The sequence below is a fragment of the Callorhinus ursinus genome, unplaced genomic scaffold (assembly GCF_003265705.2).
Source record: "Callorhinus ursinus isolate GAN/ISIS: 27379988/994484 unplaced genomic scaffold, GSC_fseal_2.0 scaffold6, whole genome shotgun sequence".
NCBI lineage: Eukaryota > Metazoa > Chordata > Mammalia > Carnivora > Otariidae > Callorhinus > Callorhinus ursinus.
The window spans coordinates 26,589,046-26,603,760 of NW_027397068.1; the positions used below are offsets into that span (position 1 = coordinate 26,589,046).

Consider the following 14,715-nt stretch of genomic DNA (forward strand, 5'->3'; position numbering starts at 1 on the left):
CCCAGGTCGGGAGCTGCCGTCCTGCCTGGGGTCAGCCCAGCGTGGAGGCTCCCTGCTCAGCGGAGAGTCTGCTTGTCCCTCTCCCTCTGCCCCTGTCCCCCCACCCCGGCTCTTGCCCTCTCTCTTAAATAAATAAAATCTTTAAGATACTTTAGTGTGTTTACTGCTGCCCTGTAGTCACGCATGGCTGTTTTGAAATTGCATCTTTATTGAGGAAGAAGGTAAAAAGGCAAAAGCTAGAGAGACCTGGGGATTCTTTATTTTGAATATATGATTATTTGGACCGCCCGAATTCTCCTTTAAAACACAAGAATTATAGTTAAAGGAACTGTTATTCCAAGTAGCGCCTAACATAGATGCGGCTTAAGAAAAATTTGAAAATCTGAGTTTATTTTGTTGGAATAAATGTAACAAAAACACAACTCTAATTTTCAGTTAGACTGGTTTCTTACCATTGTGGCTTGTAGTTCTGCAATGTACTTACTACTAAGGAGGGGGAAAACCAGATTCTCATAGTTTCTCTCTCCCCCAACCCCTTTTGTTTTCCAGTCCAGAGCACAACCACCAGAAGAAAACAAAAGGAAGCCAGTTTTGGGAAAACTTGGCAATCTGTTCACGGCTGGAAGGAGAAGGACCAGCAGAAACGGGTTAGAGGGTCCCGCCAGCTCCGATGCCAAATCAGTGTCTCCCAAAGATGTAACCTCTTCCAAACTCCCGGAAAGAGAGAATAAGAGTAAACCCCAGGGCAGCCAACCAAAGCAGAAAGACACGTGCGAGGAGGGTTCCCCGCAGGAGCAGCCCCGGGAGTCGGAGGAGCACGCCGAGACCCGCGTGCGGGTAGCCCCCCGCGACGCCGAGCTGTCACCTTCCACGAGCAGCCGTGCGGCGGCTGTGCAGCAGTGCCAGGAGAGTGAGTCACTCCAATTAGAACCTCTGGAGGCAGAGGGAGAGTCTTTCCCAGGTGCCACCACCGCTGCCAAGCAGCTGCATTCCTCACTTGAGAATTCCTCCAGGCAAGGGAACGCAGAGACGCCGGCTGGCAGTCCGGGGGAGGACGCTTCCCCCGGCGCTGGCTGCGAGCGGGAGACAGCCCAGGGTGCGAGGGGTGTGCTGGGGTCGCCCACCGGGGAGCGGCCTGCGGGGGGGCGAGGCGAGGCCGCTGACAGAGCCCCCAGTGTGTGTGCCGGGGCAGGCTCTCTGGAGCCCCCTGAGGACGCGTCCGCTCCGCCAGGTGACCCCCGGGCCGAGGGCGAGGGGAACTGTTCCGACTCGGCGCAGGCAGACGGCAAAGCCGGGCCCCGAGGGCGACAGGGCCGGCCCGGCGAGCGCGCCCACCCCGCCACCGTGTTAACTTTGGACATCTACTTGAGCAAGACTGAGGTGGCACAGGTGGACGAGCCGGGCGCGACTACCCCGGGCGCAGAAGACTGCGGCGATTCTAACGATATGGAGAAAAGGTCGGGCGGCCGCAGGTCGGGCAGGCGGAGAAGGTCGCAGAAATCCACCGACTCCCCCGGGGCGGACACGCCGCTGCCCGAGAGCGCGGGCGACGACGACGCGGTGTTCGACTACGAGGTGGCGCCAAACGCGGCCACGGAGAACGGCTCTGCGGAAAAGAAAGTGAAATCTCCGAGGGCGGCCCCCGACGGGGGCGTTGCCTCCGCTGCGGGCGCGGAGTCCAAGTCCAGCCCCGGTTCCAGGGGGCCGCTCCGCGGGGAGTCCGACCGGGGCAAACAGCCGCCGCCGTCCTCGTCCCCCACCAAGAGGAGGGGCAAGAGCCGCGTCCCCGAGGCCGCGCCCACCTCGCCTGCCGGCGGCCCTCGGGCTCCCGCCAAGGAGTTCCCCCCAAAGAGGGCGCCAGCGCCCGATCCCGTCGCCAAGGGCACCGCGGGGGACAACGGGGAGGAGGCGGCCCGGGTCGTCCCCCGCGAGCTCACCGTCAAGAGCAGCTCGCTGCTGCCAGAGATCAAGCCCGAGCACAAGAGGGGCCTGTTCCCCAACCACTTCGACAGCCGGGGAGAAGGTAGTCGAAGCAAAGAGCTGGGCAGATCGACCGGTGGCTCCGACTTGGACGGCTTGAAGCCCAGGCACCATTTCGGTGCGGGCAGGTCGACAGTGACCACTAAAGTGACCCTGTAAGTAGCCGCGGACCGGGGCCTGGTGGAGCTGTGGGTGTCCGCAGACGTTCTGGGTGGTGTTTCCGGGAGGCTCCGGGGTCTTTGCATTTGTGGCAGAACTATCTGTGCGCCGAGTTTTCCCCTCTGTGTTGAAACAGAGATAGTGAAGGGCCAATTAACACAGTTTAAGAAGATGACACTTCGGGAGGATAGCCGGGTTGTTAATTACTGTTCTGATAGAATGTTTAAGTTGAATGAATGTAAAAATCTCTTGAGGCTCAATGTTTACATCAACAATTGAAAGAAGACCGCTTGGCCTGACATGAGCTAATCCTTTATTCAAAATGTACAGCAGCATTCCTGGATAGGGCATTCTTGAAACACCTATGCAGTGGATCTGGAAACATGGATCAAAAACTCTTAGGTTCAGTATGACCCAGTAGTAGCTTTGACATGTGTGGGTTTAAGAGAATTCATAGAACTTTTTCTGGAATTTAGTGCAGCTTAAAATTTCTAATTCCCCTCCTTAGAATGTTCAGGGGGTTAGTGGCATTTTTGCCCCCAGGTTAAAGAGTAATTCTTAGTTATTGAAATAAAGAAAGAATAGTGTTCTTACTGGGGGACTTTGTTAAATCAAAGGACACATTGGAAGGATCAAGCTCAACAACAGACTGATTACCTGCTATTAAGTTCATTGATTCCCCCCCCCCAAATATTTATTGAGTGCCTTCTGTGCATGGTATTGTGCCAGGAACTATGAGGAAAAACTCAGACTATGACTCAGTATATTGCTCCTGAGAAGTTTATGGCCCACTCTGGCATGCAAGATGCAGATAAATAACTGTATGAGGTGGTGGCTGAGGGAACTGCTGAGTGGGTTATCTGCTGTAAAGTCTGGGGAAGTGCAAAGCAGGAGAAATCACTTGTTGGCTTTTTGGAGATGGGCTAGTGCCTTGAGGCTAACTTGAGGTTTGTATAGGTGGATGGGGTAGGGAGGGTTTGCTCTAAAACTCAAGATCCTCTCCCCTTCCCACACTCTCACTTCCTCACCTCCCAGCTAGCGCCTGTGAAAAATGAATATCTAACTGCCTGAGTTTTTCCCACATTTGCACATTTATTAAAAGAGCCGGTATTTTCACAGCATTTTGATTCTGAAACCGAATGGTTTTCATTCTATTTGAATTCTTGAGTAAGTAAGCTTTAGAGTAGGAGGTCTGTTTGGTAAACACTTGAGGGAGAACCTACTTAATGAGTAATGTGTGCTACCTCCCCAGTTGCCAACCTGGAGACCTTTGATAAAGCCAGCTATTTATTCTGTAACAGCTGTGTCAGAGAAGTAACCGGAGTAAATGATGCCCATTATTTGTAGAAGGCCCAGTGTGACTGAATATTCAAACCTCCTAAGTGTGAGCTTAGAGAAATGTTGCTGTGGAGCTGTGTAAGGATGCCTTACCTGCCTTCCAATTGCAGAAGGCCAGTGGAAAAACCAGAAATGTTACAAGGAGTAGGGTAAACAAACCTGGGAAACGTTCTTATAATGAACTCTTCATGTGCTGTTTTCGGTACAAGCACTAAATCAAACGTTTTCTCTGTGCCGATTATTTTCTACCAAAAAAATTTCCCTTTACAAGGCATTTGGCTTGTGTTTTCCACAGGGTCTCATGCTTGGTGAATTGGCAAACTATTGAAATGGGAAATTAATTCCTTCTAGTTTTTTTCTGTTTAATGGATTTTTCCCCCAGTTTTTTTCCTCTGATTGTATTTCAAGAAGAAATGTTATTCAGATTATTTTTAAAAACAATTTGCGTCTGATGTTTTAGTTAAAATTATTTTATATTCCCTGAAAAAGGACATACAGCAAGTTTCTTGATCCTGTTAGAAAAATTACATCTTCAATTCTGTACCAAGTATTGAATGTTGAGATTCTTAACAATGGTATATTTAGAATAAGGAAAATTTTCCTCTCCTAGCCATGGCTTTTTAAGACACCAGATTATTTTCCCCTCTCACATTATAATAAAGGTATTAAGGTATTAAACATGAATTATAGAAGCCTTCCTTTTAATCAGTTTGAGCTAGGTTAATTGTAGTGACTCTTAGTCGCAGAACTTAATAACACAGAAAGTTTGGTAGTAAAATATATTTTGATCTTGGTGTAAATCTTTAATGTGCAGATGTGGTTCCTGTCCTTAAGGTAGCTTGTTGGCTAACCTTTGGTGTTTTCCATTTACATAGTAAGATATACTTTGATGTTTGACTGTTCCTTGAGCTGATTAGTGAGAATTTTTAAAAATGTATATGTACTGGTATGTGAACATCCTTCATTAGCTGATGGCATTTGTAAGCTCTCCATTTCTACTCCACTGGTTTTGGAATTTAATCTTCAAGGTAGTGTGTGTAAATTAATTTTCTTTTTAAATTTAAGCTGTGCACCCACCATGAGGGAGCCTAGCTATCTTATGGAGATACTGGAGAAAGCAATGCCTAAGAGAAATTCATGAGAGAATATCAAATTTAGTATTTAAATCAAATTCCTAAAAATAAAAATCTAAATTCCTAATGCCATATTTGGGAAGGACTTCTCAAGTCTTTTCAGTCTTCTCATTTTATCCAGAGGGATAAGGTGTCTCACCCAAAGTCCTATTGCCTGTTCCTTCAAAAGGTTCCTCTTTCTTGAAGGTCAATGAATCCTTGTGGAGGCAGCATGAGATTTCTGTGTGTCTCTACTTTTCATTATCAAGGTGGCCTCCAAAGTATGATTGCTTCAGATCTCATGCTAATTCATTGACTTCTTGAATAGGTAAAGCTGGAAAGAACCAGATTTGGCCCCTGAGGTCTGGGGATGTAGGAGCGTAGAGTGGTCAGGAGCATTTCCTCTGAGACCAGAACACCTGGTTTCAAACCCTGGCCCTGTCACTCACTGGCATATGACTTTTGGCAAATTACCTGCCTTTTCTAGGCTTCAACTTCCTCCTCTTAAAAGAGAACGTATAAAATAGTACATTAGGCAAGCAGAGTGTTTGTCAAGTGTGTGTCAATCAGTGATTGTTAGTGGTTATTATCTCTTCATTTCAGAAACCACTAGGCCCATGGTTCAGACATTTTTTTGTGTTTAGCTTTGGAGCCCATTCTTCTAGGAAAACTTATATAAAAGTGATATATGAAACAGATAAGTAGAAGTGCTTCTGGTTGAAAGGAGGGGGGCTGGCCCCAGCTCCGGCCCTCCAGCTCTATTGTCCGCACTGTAACTGTTGAAGAGAACCCCCAGAATCCCTTCAGCCATTCCTTGGGGAAGATGGGGGTGGGGAGAGGACCAGTTCTGTTCTAAACTATCTAGTTTGTCTTTTCCAGGTAGAGAAGGTAGCGAGTCCAGTGAGTTAACTTGACCAAGCTCACATAGATAATCAGTGTAAGAGCCAGGACCAGGGCTGGTGAATGTCATAGAGAGAACATTTTGTTTCTCAGAAAGAGAACAGTGCATACCTTCAAAGATTTATGATTTCCACTAGGGAGTAATAACCAAGAAACATTATAGTTTCTAGAGTAAGGGGAGACTCCCTTTGCCTCCAAAAAGGTGACAAAACTAACAATTGAGTTAGTTTTTTTAACTAACAATTGAGTTAGTTAATTTACTGATAAGTAAGTTATGGTACATCCATATGATGAAAATTTATGCAGACATTAGGAAAACTTCAAATTTTTTAGTAACTTGAAAATGAAAAATGTGAAATATAAGAGTAATCTTTTTTTTTAAAGACAAGATCTGAAACTCTATGAACAGAATAATTCCAATTCTGTTAAAAATATTTTGGTATGTATACACGAAGACTATACTAAAATGTTAACAGGGAAATTGTTTGAGTGGTAGGAGTATGAGTGATTTTTCATTTTTATATCTTCCAAATGTTCTGTAGTGAACACACTTATATAATCAGAGTAAAGTTATATGAAGGAAGATGAAGGGGATAAAATATCCAAAGAGGTAAATAATAGATAAATATTTTTGTAATCTAGCCCTTTGAAATAATGTTTAAAAATAAAATAAAAACACACAATTGATGTTTGGGGAAATCATTTACATACTTAAAATAAGGGAGTACATTAAATATATAAATTCAATCTAATGTTCTTCAAGCCCTAAGATGTCTTCTGACTCTAGCGTTGAGCACTGTGCTCACATATTAGATACTTGATAAACTTGCTAACCTCCCACCTCTTGACTTTCTTAGCTATAAAATTTTCTCATCTATCATACAGAAGCAAAGCATCCACTAAAAATAGTTGATAGTGTATTTAGGATTGTTTTTAAAATAGTCTCATAAAAAAACAAATGTTACTTACCAGAAAGATGTTGGCTTTTCATAATAATAAATGTTTTATAATAAATTGGTATGTTCACTTTTTAAAACTAGGTCAATAACTTTATCTTACTGCTTTATTTGTGCAGCCCGGCCAAGCCCAAACATGTGGAACTAAATCTTAAAACTCCTAAGAATCCTGACGGTTTGGGAAATGAGCATAATCCATTTAGCCAGCCAGTTCATAAAGGAAACACTGCCAACAAAATCTCCTTATTTGAAAACAAACGGGCCAACAGTAGCCCAAGATATGCTGACATTCGAGGCACAAGGAACACTCCTACCTGTAATAAAACCTTTGTCGGGAGGGCGAAGCTGAATTTAGCCAAAAAAGCCAAAGAGATGGAGCAATCTGAAAAGAAAGTAATGCCAAATAGTCACCAGAATGGTATGCTGGTGAAGGAAACCTCGCCAGAATCCAAAGTTATGGAGGAGGAGATCCCACCAGCAGCCGGGAGCCCCAGTGCAGGAGGGATGGAGGCTGAGCCTACCGAGGGTCCAGCTCTTGGTTCTCTGCTTAACCAGGGTGATAGAGCAGAAATGCAAACAGATGCTGGCTGCCCTTCCGAAGCAGTGGTTACTGCTCTGATTCCTGTGAAGGACCACAAGCCCTTAGGAGAGGATGACTCAAAGGCTGCAGACAGCAAAAGACTTGCACTCGAAAATATGACTGATCCAGCACAGGACGTTCCCGCCATTCTTGATACCAAAGATTCCCCTCCAACAGCCGGACCAAAGCCACAGGATACATTTTCTGACTCACAGCCCCCATCTGAGTCACCCAACGGGCCTTCTCTCTCACAGCCCACACCCAAAGACACACATGTTCAAGCTCCCAGAAGCAATGTTCCATGCACTGATCTAGAAGTGTCAGAAAATCATCATGAATGTGTTCTGCCTGTGTCACATAAAAATGAGGAGAAAGGACCACCCTCCAAACCCACAGGAGGAGGAGAAGGAGGAGCAGCGAGCCCTCCTCCTCTGTCCACAGAGCACAGCCCAGAAGTTGTGGGAATGGAGCGTCCATCCAAGGTCCTGGTCCAGGTCCGGTCCTTCATGCTCCCTGTGGAGAGCACCCAAGATGTGGGCTCCCAGGTCATTTCTGAGAGCTCTGAAGTTAGAGAAGCACCGTTGCCAAGCTGTCACAACCATGACCTTGAAGTGGTTTCTGTTGCAAGCTGTGCTCCCCAGAAAGAGGAAGGGCTGGGCAATGAGAGCCCCTCATCCAAGCACATTCATTGCGAAGAGGAACATGCAGCAAAATCTGACCCACAAGTCATGCCACCAGAATCTGAGAAAGCTTTGCCTATACAGGCTCAAAGTCAGGGCGATAGAAAACCCCTGAAGGCTGACCCTGGCAGCAGAGATCATTTAGAAACTCCTCAAAGTCCAGACGAAAATGTTGTGAATGGGCAGGCCAGCCCCGCCAGTCTTTTGAACATCTCTGCAGGTAGTGATGACAGTGTATTTGATTCTTCTTCAGATATGGAAAAATTCACCGAAATTATCAAAAAGATGGACAGCACCATCTGTGTGCCTCAGAAGAAAAAGAAGGCCAGGGTGCCCAACTCACCTGCCCCTCCTTTTGTCATGCCTCCGATTCATGAGGACAATTTAGAAAAGGTGTTAGATCCCAATGTGTTTACCTTTGGTTTGGGGAAGAAGAAGGAAAGCCAGCCAGAAATGTCACCAGCTTTACATCTGATGCAGAACCTTTACACAAAATCCAACCTGAGGCCCAAACGCACATCCACCGAGCAGAGTATCCTGTTCAAGTCCTTGTACACTCACACTAATGGGAAAGACGAACCTTCGACGGTTGCGGAGACAAATGACAAAGAGAACAAAGATGTACCCAATGGCGGAGTCAAGAGATCCAGGCTAGAAAAAAGTGCACTCTTTTCCAGCATGCTGCCTTCTTTACCGCAAGACAAAATCTTTTCTCCCTCTGTGACATCAGTCAGTACCATGACCACATCTTTCAGCACTCCTCAGAACACTTCTCTTTCTCGGGCTTCGGCATTACCGCCCAGGGCTGAGAGTGCCCCGCCCTGCGGTGCAGACAAAGAGCAGCCAAACCTTCCACCGAGCAACGTAAAGGTCTTCAACTTCGACTCAACAAATGCGTCTCCTTTGGGTTTGAAAAGTGCAAGCTACATGGAGAAATACCTGCCCAAAGAGGAAACCAAAGAAGACCTGGATTCACGAAGCAACCTACACTTGCCAGAAACGAAATTTTCTGAATTTTCTAAACTGAAGAACGGTGATGATCTGGAAAAGGCTAATCGTGTTGAGAGTGTTCTTAAGCCGAACTTGCTGAACTATGGAAATAGCGACACGGACTTCATGGGTCTTTTCAAATCCAGCCGGTTTGACCCAAACATGTCTTTTTCTGCAATGTCATTATCAGATACAACCGTAAGTAGCAACATATTACCATTTATTGGGGGTATTTATAAAATGAGAGGAGAGAGGGGTGATGAGCAATTCATGTTCTTTCAAATGGCTGTGCGTGTGAATGATAGTTGTCTATTCATTTATCACATTGAAAACCTACTATGTGTATAAAGGACTGCTAGGGGCCAAGGAGAAAACTACTAAGATTTCTGTCTTCAAGGTATTGGTACTTTAGTGAGGAAACTAAGCTATACATATTTTAAGGCTTATGAATATATATGTTGTATTCTGAAAGGTGTAGGTAAGGTACCTTGAGAGTTCAGAGACAGACAAGTTTTTTTTTCTTACCTAGTTCTGTGTAAAAATGCTCAATGCTCTGCTTAGAATTTTGAAGATCTGTAAAGCTGCTTCATTTATTCAGAAAAGCCCCACCAAGAAATTTTATTCCTAACCCTTCTCTTGTGATGTAAGATTCACTCTTACATTAGATGTAGCATTAGATAATTATCCCATGCAATTCAGGAAGTCATTTCTCTTTACTTGGAAGTTTCATCAGGGAAACAGTTTTTCCTACCAAGCTGTTGGGGCAGAAAGAATTTTGGTCTACATGGGATCTTTCCTTTAATATTGCAGAAAGGGCAGCAAAATATGATTTTGAGGAACCGTTATGATTTCTCCATCTTCTTTTATCCGAATTCCAGAAGTTTTTTTTTTTTTTTTTTTTTTTTACTGAGTTTTTGGTGTGAGTTGTGTGTCTTTCTGTTACCAAGCGTGACACTCAAATGGAGAGAGGACAGTGAATGAGGAAGGCAGAATATAAGTTCTAGAAGGCAGCTCTGCTAGCCCCAAAACAGGAGGGGGCCTCTGCATTCCTGCTGCCCACACTGTGAGCTAGGCTGTCTGGCCAGTGTAGACCATTCTGCAGCACAGCATAATCCACCAGAAGATACCATGCCCTGTTCCTCATTTGAACGGGTACTGCAGCCTGTTTCCGTTTGTTGCGTGGGCTTTGGCTCAAGCCTAGCATAGAATATCATTTTGGAAGCTCTTTCAAAACATATGTTTGTGTGCCCATCAGAAGTTCAGATCCCCCTTTTCAAAAATGTTCAAACTTTTGGGTCTCAGGACACCTTTATATTTAAAAATTATTGAGGGCCCCAAAGAGCTTTTGTTCACATGAGTAATGCCAACTGGAATTGATTATATTAGAAGCTAACAGTAAGAAAAATTTAGAGCATGAGAACACACGAGCACACCTTCCATTAATCATCAGAGCAGTGGTGTCATCACATGTCCTGGACCCTCTGGAAAATTCTACTGCACTCTTGTGAGAGAGTGAAAGAGAGAAGGAGACTGAAAAGGGAAAATACCTTCTTCTTCTTACGAGAAGCATTTTGACCTCATTGACTTCCTGAAAGGTTCTTGGGGATCTTCCAGGGGCCCCAGGACCACACTTTGAGAACCACTGCTGTAAACAAACAAAACCGAATCAGCCCGTAGCACTCAGAAATCAGAAGATTTTTAGGTATTTCTCTCAAACACAAAATTTCCACTGGTCTACTTCCCATTCATTACAGCCTTCTTTTCTCTTTTTAATAAGTCTTAGATCACTTCTTTTATTCCAGAGCAGTCTGATGAGTCTGACAACAGAATATATAGTTTCCCTGTGGAATCCCTTGAAAAATCAAGCCAAGTGGAGTAAAAAGGGGAAACAAAGTGTTTCATACTTTCTCTAAGTCTTTTTTATGGTTAAAAATGCACATTTAGAGGAGAAAAGCCTCTCAATTTAATAGTGCAGACTCAAAGGGAGCTTTAATATAGCTTTGGCACAGATGACGGTGGATTGTTTCAAAATTGATGAATTATGAGGCAAATAAATATGATCTTAACTGATCATGGGCAGAGAAACTCTGCAGGATGTTACACAAAGTTTAATTTGTTGTGTTTTTGTTCATCTGATTACAGACACTTAGAGGAAGTCTTACAAATAAAATCAATCCCCGACCTGGAAAGGTAAGATGATGTTCTGTTTCTAGCCTAGATTTTATTTTGGTCTGATACCATTCAACCATTTGCTGCCACTTCCATTTTCTTGTAGGTAGTGATCTACAGGGACTCGGATGTCTCTGATGAGTGCATTGAAGTTTTCAGTGACATTGAGGATTGCAGCTCTTGGAGCCTCTCTCCGGTGGTAATCGTCAAGGTCGTCAGAGGATGGTAAGAATGGTGCTCTCTGTTCCTGATTTTTAGAGGGTTTGTGTTTTATGTTTTTAGTTACCTTTTTGGTCTTCAGTACTTATTTAAAATTATGCCTTTAGTAATATAAAGGGCAGAAAATACTAGTCTTAGGGGTATTACAGGAAATTCATATCTAAGAAATTACGTTTTTTAACCACATTTCTGCTTTATAGAGGTGATGCCTGTTTATGCTAGAAAAGTCAGGCACGTGCAGCAGTACAACTTTCTTTTTCCCATATACCCCCACATCACACTGGCTGGGAGTACCGAACATTGGAGTCCTCACTAACACTTCTGCTTTATGAATTTTCAGTGAGGTTGGGAAGAATTGTGCTAGTCATGTTGGTAGATTTTTAAATGTTCTATAAGAAAAGACATTGTGAATGACTAACCTAAAATTTATTTTCCAACTTTTCAGCAACTGATGGTTTTGATTAAAGAAAGTGGTGAAAAAAATATTTACCAGCTTGACAGCTTCTAGGAAATACACAGGAAGTTGAATTAAGAAAAGCCATTTTTAATAAATCACTTATCTGGCAAAAGGACTTATCTTTGATACCAATCTTGTTTGAAATAAAGAAGATTGGGCTTTAGACATTTGTGGTTTAAAAAAACTAGTAAGGTTTGCTTTTTTTTTCATTTGATTATATATGCAGCATCTTTCCTGTTAGGTTTTAGATATTTTAATGTTTTTCTATGTATTCAACACATTCATCACAAAAATATAATTAGCTTTTGTTCTTAAATTTGAAGACCGAAAATAACACTAAAAACCAATATTGTATAAATTTTGTTTTTAATATAATAGTGCTCTTTATTTTTTTTAAGATTTTACTTATTTATCAGAGAAAGAGAGGGAGAGGGAGAAGCAGACTCCCCGCTGAGCAGGGAGCCTGATGTGGGGCTCAATCCCAGGACCCTGAGATCATGACCTGAGCCAAAAGCAGATGCTTAACCGACTAGGCCACCCAGGCACCCAGTGCTCTTTTTTTTTTTTTTTTCCAGCTTTTGTTGGCTTCTCTCTTAAAAGCATAAGCATCTAAGAGCAGCACTGTCATATATTGATATGAAATTTTCTTTAGTGTTTGGTTGTTTGTTGTTGGGAAGGATATCTTTAAAATGCTCTCCATTAACATGCATATGGTACTTTGTATCAATATATCCATTGATATAGTTCTAGAATATAAGTAAAATCCCTCTAGAATTGTTTTCTACACGTATAAGGAGAAAAAAGAATTCTAGGAAAAGTCCATTTATCTGATGTATTACCATTTATAACTGTTTGCCAACTGACCGTTCTACAGAATGTTAGTGACTCTACGATGTTTATATTGATACCAAAAGTTCTTTAAGATCCTGATACGGTTTTTGGATTTTCAGAGGCTTAATTATGCCCAGTAAATTTAGTTTTAGAGAGAGCTTATACATTTTAATTACTAGAGAATTGGCCAGTATATATATGATAATTGGCCACAATATGTGAGAGAGAAAGAGAAGAGCAGGGGAGAAGGAGAGGGAAGCAGAGGACGGGGTGGGGGGAGGCTATTGGCTAGAATATTCGAGTCATCAAAACCTCTCTCACCAACACCAGCTAATAGTTTCGCTGTGTTTTACTCTTAGTTGGATTTTCTATGAGAAACCAAATTTTGAAGGACACTCCATCCCCTTAGAAGAAGGAGAATTGGAACTCTCTGGTCTCTGGGGTATAGAAGATGTTTTGGAAAGAAGTGAGGAGGCAGAGTCTGCTAAGCCCATGGTGATTGGTTCAATCAGACATGTGGTCCAGGTACGTTATGGGAAAATCAGAATCCATTGATTCATTCAGCAAGTATTTATTGAATGCCAGGGATGATTCTTTCTTTGAGAGAAAAGTTCATTTTATGAAATAAGTGATTGGGAAAAATACTTGATTGGTGCTCTATGAATATATTTTCTATAACTTAAGTGTTCGTACACTTGAATTAGAAAAGAAACATTCTAACTGATTAGTCATTTTTTTCATAAAAAATCTTGAAGGTTAATTTCTCACTCCTGTCCCCCATCCGTTCTCCAAAGTGTATTTTACTTAATAACCTGATTTGGATGAATTCTATATGAACAGATTTTTCTTTTACTTTGTTTTTTGGTTGCTGTGTGAGTTCTGATTACCTTGAGTGGCTTATAGGAATTCTATTTTGGAAAAATAATCCCAAAATAATCCAGTTGAAAGTTCAACTCTGGGGTTTCAAGTAGGTTTAAGAACAGTAAGTAGTTGAGGTCACTTTAGGGACTGGCTAAAATGTCTTGGTTCCTTATTTGTTGATGAGGAAGTTGTCTTTCTGTGTGGCTGTTGAGATTTGATGATTCTTTACCTTTAAAAACCTAGGCAATGGTATCTTCTGAGTGGAAGATTAAAACCCCATTTGTGTAACAGAGTTGGGCGTTTTCATGAATAGGAAGATAAGGAGTGTTGTGAAATGAGAATGAGTGAGAATGAGTAACAGTTTTTGGCAGAGGAAAATGCCACTTGATTCTTAAGTCAACATTTCTGAGTGACTTCAGTGATCACTGGTATTCTAAATGATTTATCTTTTAATAGTTTTAAGTACATAATACGATAAATCTTACAGAAGACATGAGGATCCCTGTTTAAAAATGTCATAGTCAGTGGGATAATTCACCTGCACTTTCTATTTATGGCTCGACTAATATTGGTAATAAAGCCGTATTTAAACATATAATCCCAATCCACCATCATGAGATATCCTCTCTTAATTTTTCTGAATTCTCTGCTGTCTTGACCATATTCCAGTCTGCTTTTTCTGTAGTTGTAATCATGATAATCATGATAATCTCAGGGTTGTGAGTTCAAGCCCCACCTTGGGCTCCACCACTTAAGGAAAAAACAGAACAAGACCGAACAAACAAAACAAAAAACTGAAGCCCTCAATCCTTTTTCTCTCTCCATACCTGTTTCCCTGAAGATCACACTCCCTTTGGTCAACATCTCTCGCTGATGTGTAACTGTGTCAGATTCTGACGGGTGGGGATTTAGAGGCACTCAGGGATGGTAGGGTAAGGGAAGTGCAGCATGTTGGTAAAGAGGGGCCTCCTGTTTCGCCTGATAATAGCCAACTTAATGCAATTCATGCTCTTCATGCTACTACATGGTTTGGGGTTTCCAAGAAATGATGTACCATCATTTATTTTACCTTCTTTCCGTGGAACTTAAGGTTGTTTCTAGATTTGTTACTGTTTTAAATAATGCAGGATGAGCATTTTTGTGCATTTAATTGTTTATAACTTGCTGATTTATTGGGATGAATTTTTCTGAATGGTGTCATGTTAAAGGATAGGGGTACATCCATGGTCCTGATATATTATGATTTATTTTTTTTTACAGATTATGTTTATGGTTACTTGAAACATGAATATAAATCACAACATATTGAAGAGGTCACCTTTTTAGTTTATTAAATCTGTTCCTTTTGGTAATGGTTAAGAGAGCCTCGCCTGAACCTACCCAAGTGTCATTTCTTCTGTATCTCAATTCACAGAGCTCAGCAAGAGAACACCAAGTTCAGTACTTATTTAAAATTATTTAAAATTTAAAATAAAAACACCAA

At 42.4% G+C, this 14,715-nt stretch overlaps 1 protein-coding gene across 2 annotated transcripts in view; it reads left to right on the forward strand.

Moving 5' to 3' along the window:
* CRYBG1 (crystallin beta-gamma domain containing 1) overlaps nt 1–14,715 on the forward strand; it is a 202,014-nt gene that overhangs the window by 151,797 nt on the left and 35,502 nt on the right. For both annotated transcript variants that reach the window (XM_073893718.1, XM_025863329.2), the window contains exons 3-7: nt 550–2,135; nt 6,565–8,893; nt 10,838–10,885; nt 10,971–11,089; nt 12,731–12,896. In XM_073893718.1, coding sequence (XP_073749819.1) covers nt 550–2,135; nt 6,565–8,893; nt 10,838–10,885; nt 10,971–11,089; nt 12,731–12,896 — 4,248 coding nt within the window. The remainder of the gene's footprint in view (nt 1–549; nt 2,136–6,564; nt 8,894–10,837; nt 10,886–10,970; nt 11,090–12,730; nt 12,897–14,715) is intronic.